Below are 16,061 nucleotides of genomic sequence, written 5' to 3'. Positions count from 1 at the left end.
CCTGTAGTGACGTTAATTTGTGTCAGTTTACTGCAGATCGTTTCCAACAAACAGATTGTTTCAAGGCATCCCTCAAACAAATCATATCTTTGATAAACACAGATAATTTCAAAGGACCGCTTCAGACCTGTAACCTCACAGTTCAGCAGAGCAGCATAACTTCATAGCTTGTTGCATGTTTGGATGAATCAACAGTTTTGTCTCTCACTAATATTATCAGTAGAAGGATAAAAGCATTGCTGTCGTTTGTGAACAGAGCATTCCTAGAAGGCTGCTGTGTTTATACTGACTAAATATTTATACCCCGAGCTGAGAAGAACTGAGGCTGCTCAGTTTGACTTTGATAAAGGTTTGATATGCTTTAGGCCCGGTGACTTACATTCTGCTCAGATTGCACACTGCCACATTCACTGAGTGTGTAAATAGCTACGCAAACATACTGAACATAGTGTACCTGCAGTTCTGCGAATGCACAAGCACATGTAGGCATGTACTGAACACATGCATGCATGCATACATGTTTCGCTATCTCCTCAAGGACATAGTACATTCCCTAGCCCCTTACCATAACCATCACAACTATAACCTTAATCCTTACCCTAATCTTAACCTAATTCAAACCTGAATCCTAAAACCAAGTCTTAACCCTCAAAAAGCAGTCTCTACCCTACCGTGACATAAGTCCCCATCAGTTAACAATGACAGACAGACAGAGTTGTAAACTGTATAGTACTACCTACCAATATTAAGTAAAATATGGTTGATTTCTGTAAGAATTTGGTGGCATTTATTCCTTAAAACACCCTGTACTCATATAACTAATGTCACTTTTAACACTAAGATTTCACATTTGTTGGCTTCCATTCTGCAAACAAAAGAAACAACCTTCAGAAGGGATGGGGTGAAATGGAGTAAAGGGTGGGAAGACACAGAAGAAAGAGGAATGAGTTAAAATACAAAGATTAGTGGTGCAATTCTCCTAACACATTTGCAATCAGTCAAATTACCAAAAACCAATTGACACACAGTGAATCTTTTTTTTTCACGGTACATAAGTGTTAATCTAGCCTGTGTCAACCTTTTGGTCATGGAATACTTTTAACCAAAAGGAAAGTCTAGTTTGTGCGAGTTTATATACTCGCATAAACTCAATCTCAGACCCAAACACAAAGGATAATAAAATGTCCCAGAATGGTCGTTAAAAGATTTCAAACATCCATGATCGGAGATTCACACACAAAAAGGCCTGTGTGCAAACACACACACCAGCACACCAAGTGTTTGGATAAATGTGCTGAAAGAGATGCTATCCTTCAGCTGAAGGAGGCTGAGCCAACACACTCACGTCACATCACTCAGGGAACATTTTATTCTATTATTCAAGCTATTCCAAACCCTCCACTCATGGATGTTTGGAGATTCAACACAACTTAACAGAGAGAGACTCCTCAACGGCTGTTCCTTTAGTCTAAACTGAACTGCAAACTGTGTTGACGACAAAGTGAAAAGGGAGTTTTTGTTGGTGTTGTTCAAAGTGTGGATCAATTGGTATATTATAGCAGGTGTGGAGCTGATATTTTAAGTACTGCCACTTTTTATTACAGAAAAGTGCGTAAGTTAGCGGGAAAGCCTCCATATTTTTTGGCGTTTGCTAGAGAAAGAAAATAAGTATGAGTTACGGTTTGTTTCACTGTGTTATGTGGATCAGATACTAAATTAATTTTGCACTCAGACACAAGGGTGAGGAAGTTTTAACTCCCTGAACTTGCTATTTTGACCCATATTTTGTTTTTAATCTGTTGTTTGTCTAGAATATGTTTAGTCTCATGTCGAGACTTCATAACTCAAATAAGGAGATATCTTTGAGAAAGATTTAAAATCCCAGACAATTCTGTAACTTTGAATCTAAAAACATCTAAGCTCATGTGAGCATGTTGATCTCACATAGCTCTCAACGTTTCCTGTAATGACCCAGACGCATTTGTTGTGGTGCTATGGCAACAAGTAAAGGCTATTTTCTGATTTCCTGCTGCCAGCAAATGCATCACGCAGCATAAAAATACAGAAGTCTCTGCAATTATTTTATCAGACTTGACATTACACAAATACTTAGCCAAATGTGAAATACATATGGTGCCTGAGGGATCATAGATTTCTGGGATTAAAATACACTATTAGACTATATTAGTGCATCTTATTATATGCTGACACGTGAATATGCAAACAAATGCATACACTATGAGAAAAATACACATGTCCTTGTTATTGTGCTGTCCGGCACAGCTGGTGAGCTGAGACGCCATGGCAACTGCAAAAAACATTAAGGAAGCGTGGGAGGTGGAGGACAATGTGTGTTGTTGTGTGTGTGTGTGTGTGTGTGTGTGTGTGTGTGCATGTGCACGTGTGCATTAAGGTGGAGGAGCTGCAGCTGAATGACAAGGTATTCGTATGTAAAGAAAGGCCTTTATTATACAGACGAGGCCACTCAGTCGCACTTGAGGAATAAACAGGTTTTGTTTGTCGTGCACATGTGATCCATTTCTCGTCATATTCATACAGTGAAAGAAATGCCTCTCACTCATACAGTTAGATTGAAAGGACAAAAGTAAAAAACTAATTATGTTAATTTTTCAATCAAATTATATAATTCATTCATCATGTTCCTTTGTAATTACTGAACATACTAAAAAAAACAATACCTCATTTCTCAAGATGTGTTTCAACAAAAAATTTTTTTATTTTTATTTATTATCCTTTCGGAAATTACTTTTGTGTCTGTGGTCGTTTTCAGATAATATAATAACAACAAAAGGCGCTACAATCAAAGACAGACAACAGCTCCACAATGTCAGTGCCCCACCATGATGATGCTTATAAAACCAGCACTAACTAGGAGTTCTATCTTTGTGCCAGCAAACCTCAATCACATGTAGGCCTGTCAGTTTTTAATATCAAACTAATAATCAATTTTCATTGGCTTTTAGGACGTTTGCTAGGCTTGTAAGTTATAACCGGTCTCTGACTGGGCAGACAGGGTGTGAAATTGCTGTTGTCCGGGGACACATAAACAACGTTTCAAAAATGTGGTTACATTTTATCAAAGGACAAAAAACAAAACAAACACCATCTTGTACATGCTCCATGTATGTCTTTAGCACCTGACCCTAATGGAAAATCTAGCCAGCATTGCTTATCGATCCTCAGGGAGAAAGCTGCCAGGCAAACAAGCTGACAGAGTAGCAGGCAAGAAGATGAATACATGGGTAGAAGGGTGGAAGGTCAGATCACTGACACTCTAGCAGACTCCACTAACAGAAATCTCATTCTTTTTCTTCCTTGGAGATGATGTCACTAAGAATCAGGTGATGAAAACACATGCTCTCTGCACACACACACACACTCACACACACCCACACACACACACACACACACACACACACACACACACACACAGAAACATTGCAATATACTAGAAAGTTGTGATAGACCATCGGAAAGTATTGAAATACATTATAGTGTGTTCTTGGGCACCAAGAACCATTGTTAAACCATTGTTGATCAGAGGTATCAAACAGACTCAGGTGTCTGATCCATGGGTGTGGCTGCCAATGATACATTGGTGGAAACCAACATTGTACATATAGGGGATGATTGAGTCATTTCATCAGCAAAGACAGACAAGGAAGTAATTAAAATATTGTTTTTCACAGAAAATGGCACTTTGGTCACTCATCTGCCATTTTTTTAAGATGGAAATTCTATACTGAGTGAATAGTTTTCATCCATCAAGAAAGGCCTAATTCTACCTGCTAGATGAATTCATGGTTCCTAAACTCAAAGATGTTTGTGAGTTTTTCAGATCAGAGATGGCTAAGGATATAGACAAGGCTGACAATAACAAATAAATGTAAATATCTATTTTCTATTCTACAGCCTTTTTTGTTTTTTAGTAAGATAAATCCTGCCTAGCTTCATTTTTGCAGCTCTGTGTTTATGAATACAATTCACAATACCATAAACATAAAGTCCTCCAAATCAAATACTCCACACATGGTATGCTGGGTGAAACATGTTTCTGAATTGCATCTAGAAATTCCTCTAAGTGCACCTCTGTACTTTGATATTATCACATTCTAAAAATGCAAAATGTGGTGGTCCTCAGGTCTGGGCCAAGCGTTTCCACTGCAGAACAGTCTGGACCTGCCAGCTGCTTTAAGCACGGTCTAATGGAGGTGGTATGGAGATGAAAGCCATATAGCCACGCTGGGCTAGTACCCAAAATTCTTTGCTTACATTTCCCCATGCCCCTCTCTCTCCTTCTCACTGTCTATTGGCCCTCAGGACACAGTATGGAGATTTAGGACAAATGGGTTTGCCTGTTGATAGAAGCGTCCAGATTGAATCCAGACCTGTGCTGTCGTCACGTTGTATGTGTCTGTGTCCTGTGTTTGGTGGATGTTGAGAGATCAGTTCCTCTTAAAAAACATCTTTTCCGCTGGACGAGGGTCGTCTCCGGATGGATGTGGTCAAGGCAAGGCATAATTCGCTAACAATGTTTGTTTGCATGTGTGTCTTTGTATTTACCTCCCAACTGAACCAGTGAACCCACATCGGTGCAGAAGCAATGTCCCCCCCCCCCCCCCACACACTCATATCCACTCCCCCCCCCCCACACACACACACACATTCCCCAGTTGTGAGGTCATCCCCCAGTGCAGCTCCTGCTGTAAATTCGTTTATGTGTGCCCAGTTTTTACCATTCCCCCCCACCCATCCTCTCCCCTTTCTCTCATTTTCTTTCTCTTACACCCGTTCCTTGGGCTGTCTTGTGAAACAGAGGTCATAGTTCATCATCTGAAAAAAAGAGAGATAAAACACAAAGACAAGCTAATAAGCAGGAAAACATGGGGCTAAACTGTGTGATATTTTGTCCTTTTTATCAGTTGTACCATTGTCACATATTTTCTTATTTAGTTTTTTTTTATTTTTCTCTCAGCATCTTAATTTTTCTCGACCTCTCTGCAGCCTTCGACACAGTCTCCCACTCCATTCTTCTCACTCGCCTCTCCGAACTCATTGGCCTCTCTGGTACTGTGAATTCTTGGTTCTATCTCACACAGGCTCCGCCCTCTACTGGACTCTATGGGTACTACCTCCTCCAATCACACGCACGCACGTAGCCGACCAACAGGACGTCGCTACTGATACGTGTGTGACGTATAAATAGCAGTGTCCCTACTACCTCAGCATCCTTTTTTCTTCAGCAAACGGCGAAATGCTCACTGAATTCACCACCTCCATGGATGGAGTCACCACTTCTAGAAAATTATCTTTGCACCCAGGCGAGGTGACCCATGTCCTGCCGGACGAGTCCAGGCCCCCCCGCCAGCCACCTGCCACTGGGGAAGGGAGCGACTGGCCAAGTGACCGTTATGGAGGGAAAGAGGCCTGCTGACGCTGCCACAATTCCCCATCTGGTGTTCAAAACGCCATTGTTTTACATGTGCTGCTTGTGTAAAACTATGGTAAGGCTTTTGAGAATGTGGAAACCGTTTTTTGAGTAAAACATGTTAATTACATTCCTCAAAGAGCTAAGTTAACTTCTCTCATCAAAGAGCTAACGTTAACTCCTGGGGTGAGGCTAAGGGTTCGCCCTGTGGCCTTGTGTTCACGAAGCCACTGTTCTAACGTGCTGCTTGTGTGTACACTGTGGTGATGCTTGTGAATGTTCAACTGTTTATTAGAAACACATTACATTCTTAAAAGTGCTAATTCCCCACCACCAACCCCATCCCATTGAGCTAGCCGTGTTGAACGCGTCGCTGCGCTCGCCGACTCTAAGCTAACAGTTTGCCCTGCGGCCCATGCCGCTCTCCCAGTCAGAACCGAGTGAGAGGGTGGGTGAGGCCCAGGCGTCCACTTCGCTAGCCTGACCGCCGAGTCCGCGCGGCCATAATGGTCCGCTTCCACGACGTGACAGCCGAGAAACGAGCTGTTCTTACCGTGCAATGCAGCAGTGTACTGTAACTCTGCATTCCCAGCTCATAGCACCTGTTGCAGCAGGCGAGGCTGTCTACCCTGCCGCTGCTTCACATGGAAGCTATGAACTTGACGCTGACGCCAACACCGGGTGACTTGTCATCCATAGTCACAGCGGCTGTGGTGTCAGTCAAACACTGGGACTGAAGCCCATGTCCCATGTCGCTCTCCTGGTGGCATTCGAGCGAGACGGTAGTAAGACCTGGGCTTCCTCCTTGCTAGCCAGCTGTCCGGCCCGTGCAACGGGTCGCCTACATCGCCTGGCAGCCGAATGAAGGGCTGCTGCCATGACGGTGACACAATGCAGCAAAGCGAGCTAACTCTGCGTTCCCCGTGCACTCACGACAGTGTCCGCGGGAACACTGCTAGCTCACTGACAGTACTGTGTACTGTGTTCCTAAAACACACAACCACATTGTCAACATATGCTTAACCGAAGCAGCGCAACGTTCAGCTGACTGGCTGCGACGGCATGAGTAGAGTTAACATCAACCTAGATATAGGTCAGATATAGCCGGAGAGATGCAACCAGACAACACGTCTCTTCCAGCGGTGCGGCCTGTGGCACTTTATCACAGTGAACACCGGCTCATTCTCCCAGCAGCAGCTCACTGCAGTGGAGAGGAGGATGCCCTGTGCTGACTCGGCTTCACTCTGCAGCTGTGTTGATATTGACTGCTCCACTGACAACACGCTCACGGTGACACTGTTGCACGTTGAGCCATCATTGGAGCAGCGAGCTGTGGTGCGTTCAAAGACACCAGGGAGTAACCGGCCCTGGTGCGTTCAGGGACACTATAGCCTGTTCGATGTCGGCCCCCCCACCTTGGGCTAAACGTCCATTCATTAGTTTGGTGGTGGAAAGTGCCAAAGATGCATTGTTCACGTGTACACATTTTCATGCAGAATGGCGACGCCGCTGCATGCTGACAAGCTGGGTGGACAGCAGATGAGGCTACTCTCTTCAGTTCTGCTGTTCTACACTGTGGTGATGCTTGTGAATGTCAAACTGTTTATTAGAAACACATTACATTCTTAAAAGTGCTAATTCCCCACCACCAACCCAATCCCATTGAGCTAGCTGTGTTGACAGCATTCTGAGCTACTCTCTTCAGTTCTGCTGCATACCACCACTTTTCTTGGACATAATGGAAGCCAGTCTATCCTCTCAAGAGGAAGTGGACTTCAGCAGGCTGTCTTAGGTCATCTCTGCGCATGACATGCACAGAGCTCTTGCACCATGTACTCTTTGGTCCCCAAAAAGACGAGAGGCTTCTGAGCCATTCTGGATCTCCGCCACCTGAACCAGCATAATGAACAAGAGGGCATGCTGATAATCAAGAAAATGCTGGAGCCAGTGCAGCCCGGCAAAAACGTGCGTGCGTGTGATTGGAGGAGGTAGTACCCATAGAGTCCAATAGAGGGCTCCGCCTGTGCCTATAGAACTAGGGTTACCATATTGTAACCTTCGTTTCAATCCTATCTCACCAACAGGCAACAATACATCACCCATAAGGGCATCTGCTCTGAATTGGCGCCAGTCTCACACGGTGTGCCTCAAGGATCAGTGCTTGGCCCACTACTATTTAATTTCTACATGCTACCTCTTGGGATGATCATCCGGAAACATGGATTACACTTCCAATGCCACGCCGATGACACCCAGCTCTACATCAGCACTAAATCTCTTACTCCTCTTCCACCAGTGTCGCTTATTAACTGCCTGAAGGACATAAAGAACTGGATAGACAATAACCTCCTCAAACTGAACAAAAACAAAACAGAACTCATGGTGTTTGTCCCACAGTCACTTCTCAAAAAGGTTGGTGACATCACACTGGATGTGGATGGCTGCTCAATCTCTGCATCCCCTCAAATACGCAACCTGGGTGTCATCATGTACTCCACCCTCTCCTTCCAACAGCACATCAAACACACTACTAAAACTGCCTTTTGCCATCTTAAGAACATCTCCAGACTCCAATAGTGCCTCTCCAACTCTGTAGCTGAGACCCTCATCCACTCCTTCATCACCTCCCGACTTGACTACTGTAACTGTATCCTGTTCGTTCTGCCCAGCAAGGCTACTGACAGACTCCAGCATGTCCAGAACTCTGCGGCTAGGATACTCACCCACACAAAACGTGGACTTCACATCACTCCCATCCTGAAGAAGCTTCACTGGCTGCCAGTTAAGTCCCGGATCAAATATAAAATCTTCCTCCTGACGTACAAATCTCTCCATGGACTTACACCTCAGTACCTCACAGATCTACTCCATCCCTACACTTAGTCACAGTCCCTGTGGTCCTCTGACAATGACCTGCTCGCTGTCCCTAATTCCAGGCTCCAAACCTTTGGTGACAGAGCCTTGTGTGTCGGAGAATCATCACTCCGGAACAAGCGCCATCTTGCCACCCGCTCTGCCTCCTCTCTAATAACCTTTAAAAACCATTTTAAAACACACCTCTTCACTGAGGCCTATGGGCTTTAATCTTATCTGTCCTCACACCTCATACCCCACTCCCCCCTTGTTTGTTAAGCGTCCTTGGGTTTGTGAAAGGCGCTATATAAATCAAAGTTATTATTATTTTTATTAATTTGATCAGCTGTTAGATGCTGGCATAGGATCACATGTTACGTGATTATATAAATATCCCAGGAGATTCTTGTCTATTACTTTCAATAATAAGAATCTTTTTCACACTCAGAAAAGAAGCTTGGTGATGTAGTGACTACTTGCAGGGCAAGTTGTTGAGCCACTGCAAGTGGGCTTCTGAGCTTCTTTGTGTTTTCTCTGCACTGCGCTGTTTACTCCCCCTGATATTTTTTTCACGGGTTAGTACATCATTTCATTTAATAGAGAGTTTTATTGAAGAGGGACAAAAACAACTCTGCTTACAAGCTTGCTAACTGCTTGCAGACTAGCAAGCAATGGAAAGAGAATCCAATAAATGTGTATTCCATCTAGATATTGAGATATTTCACTCCAAAAGACAAAACTTGGACCTTGGACCTGCTGATGCAAGAGAAAAAGTCAGGGATCATCAAAGTCATTAGGGTTTATCCTCTGGGGACCATGAACGTCTTTACTGAATTCCATGGCAGTCCATTCAATAGTTCTTCAGACTTTCCAATGAAAACTAAAAGTTTCAACCTACAGGAAATGCAAGGGGGTAACTAAAGTCAGTAGGATTGATCCTCTGTGAACCAGGAATATATGGAGCCTACCCAGATTTTATGCAATCCATCCAATAGTTGTTGAGATATCTCAACATCTCAGTCAGGACTAAAGAGGGGGCAAACATTGCCATCCATAAAGCCATGCAAGCAGCATTACAAAAAATTTAAAAGAACAAGTATTTCACTTGTTGATCAGAGAACGATGTTATCACTAAATTGGAGAAGTCATGCGTTATGTTGCCAGTTCATATTTTCAGCAGCTGTTTGGAAACATCGTCGTTCCAACTGTCGTTATGAGTTATAAACTATAATGAGACATAATGCTTAACCCTCTGCTCACAGTTTTCACCCAGCGTCCTCTCAGAGCAAGGTGAGGTTGTGTTATCTGATGCAACACATGCAAATACTTTGATCCGGGACATTTACTTTGTGAGTGTTTATTAAACAGATCGAAGGCCTCGCAAGATTTTTCTCTGTCATTTACTGGATCGTCTTAAAGCACTTTAACAGAATACTTTCCACTCGATGGTATGATTTCACAACTCAGGCATTCAGCCTTTGGAAGGAGGGTGCCGCACCTCCCGGATGAACAATGTAAACATTAGCGTTTTGCAGCCTAGCTTGACCATACAGCACTGGAATTATATGCTGGCCTCATGTGTTACCAGTAAAATAATATTGGAAATCTCAAAATGTACTTTATAGGAGGTGATGTAAGTAGTGTGGGCGCAACATATTCACATTTTGTTGCTTTTTGTTTGAGAATAGGTGTATCAGAGGTGATTTAGGATTACAAAGAGAGAAAAAAAAGAGATACATAACTAAACCACTGTAAATACTCCTCACTGTCACTTCTGTTGCCTGAACTCCAAGCTGCTTCTTCTCTAGATCGACACTTAATAGCGGGGATGTGATATATCAACACAAACAGGCCGTGCCAAATTCAACAGTGGAAAATCCTGAGTGTGCTTTGAAATTGATATATGATCGTACAGCGGCCTCATTTCTGCATCATTTTAACAATTTCAAGATGATATGAGAAGTGATGGCCATCTGACGGGACGTGTAGATTAATTTAATTGCTTTGTAGTGGCCTTCACAAACATTTGATTTGTGCAGTAGTAGCTGATTCCTGCCAAACCTCTCCTGCCTTCTCTTCTTCTTCTTGTGGCCCCCCCCCCCCAGGCTCTGTGCGAGCCATAGTCCTCCCATTGGGACTATTGAAACACCATTTTAGGAGACAATGGGCTCCTCCTACAGCACCATAGAACACAGCTTTTAACCATATGACTGAACTTCAGTCAGTGTTTTAAAGGGATACATCAGTATCAGTCGTTGTTCTCTTTTCTATATCCCCTCCACATCCCCAAGAATGTAACTCTATTTTCACGTGTGCTTTTTTTAGGACTATTTTCTGTTTTCTCTTCTCAGCCTGGACAAAGACACCACTGTTTAATGGCAAGACAATAATTAAACTAGACATTTCAAATGTCTCAATTTAAATTGTTAGCCATGAAAGTTCATTCTTGACCATGGAAATAGCAGTTTGACTCAACGGTCCCAACTCAAGGTCTACTTACTAGCTTTGACTTTTGAATATGTGACACAGTGTTTTCTGCTATCCTTGATGAATACTAATACAAGAATATGGATAATATCATAACAGCTGCTCATAATACTCTATCTGCTGATGGAGACTATCTGATGAAAATCTTGTTTGTTGGTCCACTTTTAGGTTTTAAGTAGTTTGATCACATTAAAATCCATGTTCTTGTATTCATTTGATTTAGTAACATATAACTGGATTTGATCGCTTTTTTGCCTTTATTTATGACAGGACAGTTGAGAGAGACATGAAAGATGGGTGCAGGTAAGAGAGAGAGCGAAGGACATGCAGCAAAGGGCCGTAGACCAGACTGAAGCCCAGACCGGTGCAGTAAGGACTCAGTCTTGTACATGGGGGACGAACTCTAGCGGTCAGCTAACTGCCACCCCGCTTAAAAAATAGCTCATTATTTCAGGAAATTGTTAGTCAAGTTTATCATTTATTTCTTCATATTCTCACATCAGGAGTAATTCTCATTACAAATGCAACTTAATTTTGTTCTGCATATTCAAAAAATGACTCATTGATGCATTGTTGCACGTTCCTACTGTGTTTATCTTCTTCCCCGTTCCAAACCCACACAACTCAGGTTTGTGTACAGCAGATATGTCTGTGGGTGTCTACCTGGGCTTTGGGATACACTCCAGCTCCTTTCGGACTGTTCAAAATAAAGTCACTTTAAGTGCACTTTACTAAAGTCAAACTAAAGACTAAAAGTCAAACACTGCTTACATCATTACAATACATCTGAACACAACTCCACCTTCTAACCCACTTTTATTCAATACAAAGATTTTTTTTCTGCATTGAGAAATTTTCTCATTTAGACAAGATCTGATAAGCAGCCAGCCTATCAAAGGGCTATTCTCTGTAAGAACAGGTTTTCTGTCACCCGTAATGATGATGCCGTTTTGAGGTACACATTACAGTACGGCACAGGACTTGGTATATGGCTCTTTCAGTCAGTCCAGTTTATCTGTTATCTCCAGATTTCAGAGTAAAGCAAGTGTCCCTCTTAACTTTTCAGCATTCTTTAAATGTCTACGGCACCATCTGATAAGCAGAGATAGTGTGTCTTTCTCTGACTCATTCATGCACCCACGCACTCACTCACTCACTCACAGATACTGTCTATAAAATTTGAGATTAGAAGTTAGCTTGTGTCTTCACCAATAGACCCACTCCTGCAGAGCAAAGCAAATTGCTTCCATTAAGTGTGTATAAGAACAGCTCTATATATTCTTCAGCCACTGTGTCCTTGATTAAACCGGGTTGTGTTCTATTTCTTCTGCATACTTCTGTTTTTCATGAGGTTGGACATAAGTGGAGTCTTTTGACACAGATTGCCCAATGCTGGTTCCACATCAAGTATTACACAAACCCAGAGAAGCCCCCCTCCCTCTTCTTCCTGTTTAGAATCCGCCAGTGGTGGACTTGCCTTTCATGGTTGCCCTTAAGAGCATATTTGAAAACTGGAAAGCTCATAAAATAAAATTACCACTGACTTTTATAATGGAAGCAAGCGATCACAGTTTTGGTTCTGCGGTTCGTCCAGTAAATTCTCCCTGCTGTGATTTATTTTCTACATTATTAGGCCTTCAGCAAGCTTTTTGTCACAGTTGCAAAAAAAACTCATATCATATCATACCAAATTATCAACTTCCCTGAAGCTAAGACAAATGGCTTTGTTTTTAGCTTGACCATGATGCATTTCTTGATATTTCCAGTGAGAATGGTGGTTATTACTCTGCTTGCATGAGATTCATAAAAAGAAAAACGATTAGAAATCCCTATATGGAACATGAAATATACCACATGAATGGTGTTTTCATTGATTTATGTTGTCATTAATTTGAAGTTACAAATGAAATATTATCAACTGTGGAGCTTCATTTGTGGGTCACTGACATGAAAACATTTGAACAGCCCCGTTGCTGATAATCTTAAGCGTCTTCCACTGCTAGCTCTCCTCCTTTAGTGCCCCGCCCCTCCCCCTCTGCCTTGTTTTGTTTTCAGTGTCACAAAAACCTTATTGCTTTTTTCTGTAGCTTAAATGCAATAGATGCATAATACATATAGTAAACAAGTAAAAGTAGGGCTGAGATGTACAAATAGGTCTCCTTGCATAAAGGAGTATAAGATTTATAAGATAAGATTTATTTTTGATTTACTGTCCTGTGTTGTGTTGTGCTTTTACTATTAGATTTTACTAATTTCTTGTGTAAAGCATTTTTATCATCTTAAAAAGCACTATAAATAAAATGTCTCATTATTATTATATTATTATTGTTATTATTATTATTATATTTGTTAAGTTTATGGTTACTTTTCCAATGTGCAAGGAGACAAGCCATATACTGTCACTCTTGACTTTATAATCATTTACAAGAAATAGGTGATTTTCCTTTATATCAAACATTATTTCTCAATATACATATATAAACACGTCTGTGCCAAGACATTTATAACACGTAGTTGCATCCTTCTTTTTGATACTTGTGTAAAATACAACCCCGATGTATAATCAATAAATGCTGATTCTATTTTGAAAATCTTTACCGGAAGTATTAATTCGTGCTGTTGTTGACTTGACAGTAGTCTCTCTCCCTCCACTCGCTTGAGTTCAGCATCTGTCTTCACCAGAGTCCACGGAGCGCGCAGTATGGATCCGTTACGCATTACGCACTATGGTGTCCTTTCTGGCACAGATGGTTTTCTGGCACGCGTTTCAGACAGTTGTAAAGACATCAGCTCTTAAAAGCAGGCTCCTTGGTCACCTGTAGTAACAAAAAACGTCCAAGTCTTTAATGCAGAGAAGGGAGATACAAGTGATTCGTGAAGACTTTTTTTTTCTACGCTCTGCTCCGACGCGCATTCACACACTGTTTTGGACTTATTTTCAGCAGGATATCATTTGTTGCATCTACATTTTTGGGTGTTTACTATATGTGGATACTTATTCGGGACCATGGGAGACTCCGTGTTCTTCGACAGGCAAAATTCCTATCTTGTAAGTACTCGGTTTATTGGCGATATCTCAATTATAATTAGTCGGACGTTTGCTGATGAGGTTCGAGATCTTATATTTTGAGTTGTCTGAGAGAGCGTGCGCGCGTGCACATCTAATGTGTACGTGTGTGCTTGGGTGAAGAACAGAGAGAAACAGATGATTTCCTGCGTGAAGATGACTTTTAAGACAGTTTTGCATATAGAATTTCAAGCCTCTGTCGCCCTGCATAACAGATATTGTGCATGAAAGGTACCATTGCATAATATCTATTTTCTGTATTTTTAGTGAACAATCATCACAACCTCTTTCTAACTCTAATCTTCCACGAATTTTAAGAAATGCAAAAGAAAAATATGACTTTAACACATCAAAAGCCTGTAAAGATGAAAATGTGAAATTGAGCAGAGCAAAGGGGCCTCAACATGCAAAAACTTCCTGTGATGGAACGTTTTAAGTGACATGTGGTGTAGAGAGCACTTGCATATGCAGGCATAAAAGACCACACACATTTCCTGGTTTAAAGAGGAGACTTTTGCTCTGAAAACAGCTCAGTAAAGACACCTGAAGAAACCTGCAGTGGAGCGCTGTTAGAGAACGGAGGTGTTGTGTTGACACTCCACACTACAAACCTCAATGGCCAGATGGGGGCAAAACAAACAGATACAGGTCAAGGCCATGAGGACCAATGACGACATTGATGAGAACTGCACCTTCAAAATGAAAGCCTCAGCATTCTGGAGCTCAAATCTTTTTCAGGTTGCTTGCAGAACAGGTTAATTCAAATGTCGGTATCAAGTTTGTTTGTGCAGTGGACAAAGATTTAAACTTGCACACATGCTAGTATTTTATCATCCGCTCTTTCCATCTGTCCCCCCTTCTCCTCCTCTCTGGTGAGGAATCCTCTGCTGACTGCTCCAGCGGTCTGTCTCCTTTTTATGAGCAATGTTTCTGTGGCTGGAAGCCCTCATAAAGCCATGAGCATTGATTGGAAAACAATACAATTTTCTTTGGCTCGCTTGGCAGCACGTTGTGGTCTGGATTTGTGCTTTGTAGCGTGGCTATGTGGTGTGAAAGCCACATGGCCCACAGTAATGGTGTCTAAAATTCATCCAACACAGGCTGATGAGGTTTGGTCTCAAAATTGGTCTCCACAACAGCACATCTTTTTAGAGTAAATGAAATTGGATGTATCTGGGCTCTTATTTGTTTATTGAAATTCTGGCCTTCTTTTGTGAACCAAATAAATACATGTTAGAAATCATACTTATTTGGCATGGGTGAGCTGATCTGGACTTCTAGCAAAGGATCTGGACTCCTTTGCTGGATGTCTAGGTTAACCCTTATGGTCAGGTTGAAGAGCCTATTGTAGGAAGGTTGTGGTTCCTACTGGATGCCTCCCTGTGGAGGTATTCTAGTTAAGAACAATTGGGAGGATACTTAATCAATTAGTCAATCGATAGAAAATTTATTATTTTGGTAATCGATATACTCTTTAAAGTAATTTATTTTAACAAATGATGCCAGAAATTCCTTACTTTAAGTCTGTTAACCGTGAATAATTGCTTGTTTTATTAGTTTTATATTATGTTTTTGGTGTTTTGGACTGTTGGTCAGATAGACACCAGGAATCTGAAGACTCCTCTTTTAGTTTGGGAAAATGTGATGGACATTTTTTGCTATTTTCTGGCATTTTATTACACTAAACAATTAATTGAGAAGATAATCAGTAGATCAGCTGACAATTAGCGCTTTTCCATTACCAGTACCAGTTAAACTCTCCTAGACTTGACTCTACTCAATTCGGTTTGGCTCTGCTCCGTTTTCCATTGCAGATAGTACCCAGAGATAGTATACCTCAGTGTAGCTGGTCATCATAGCGACGCCACACACAACCCGCTGCGATGTTCAATGCGACACACACACCAGCAATCCACATACAGCTTTCTCTTTCTCTAAGTTAAAAAATTTCAACCTTACTCAGAATGTAAAGACAGATAAGCGGTATGAAAACCTTACAGCTGTGTTTTCCTTGTTTGTTTGTTTCGTTGTTGCTGCAGCGGTCTGTGTGATGGTGGGAGCAGAGGGCTCTGTGAGCGGGCGGCTGGCCGGCCTCGGGAGCTCCTCCCGCGGGTTGGCGCTGGCTTCCCCCGCCGCCACTTGCGGAGCTCCTCAACTCCGAAAAGCACATTTTTGTTCCACCATCACTTTTCGTAAGACTGTTCA

The 16,061-nt window shown here is 42.0% G+C and overlaps 1 protein-coding gene across 3 annotated transcripts in view; it reads left to right on the top strand.

The window, feature by feature from the left end:
• The window catches only part of LOC119902231 (rho GTPase-activating protein 6-like), a 78,811-nt gene that overhangs the window by 19,167 nt on the left and 43,583 nt on the right, over positions 1-16,061 (top strand). Inside the window, exon 1 of one of the 3 annotated variants that reach the window (XM_038718282.1) lies at positions 13,458-13,838. The exons of the other annotated variants lie outside the window; for them this stretch is intronic. Within the exon in view, the coding sequence (XP_038574210.1) occupies positions 13,797-13,838 (42 nt within the window). The 5' untranslated portion in view covers positions 13,458-13,796. Of the gene's footprint in view, positions 1-13,457; positions 13,839-16,061 lie in introns of those variants that run through there. 3 annotated transcript variants of the gene reach the window in all.

The sequence above is a fragment of the Micropterus salmoides genome, unplaced genomic scaffold (assembly GCF_014851395.1).
Source record: "Micropterus salmoides isolate LMB-PRFRI ecotype aquatic unplaced genomic scaffold, ASM1485139v1 Ms_hic_scaffold_1, whole genome shotgun sequence".
In the NCBI taxonomy this organism is placed as follows: domain Eukaryota; kingdom Metazoa; phylum Chordata; class Actinopteri; order Centrarchiformes; family Centrarchidae; genus Micropterus; species Micropterus salmoides.
This window is presented reverse-complemented; position numbering and strand designations above follow the sequence as displayed.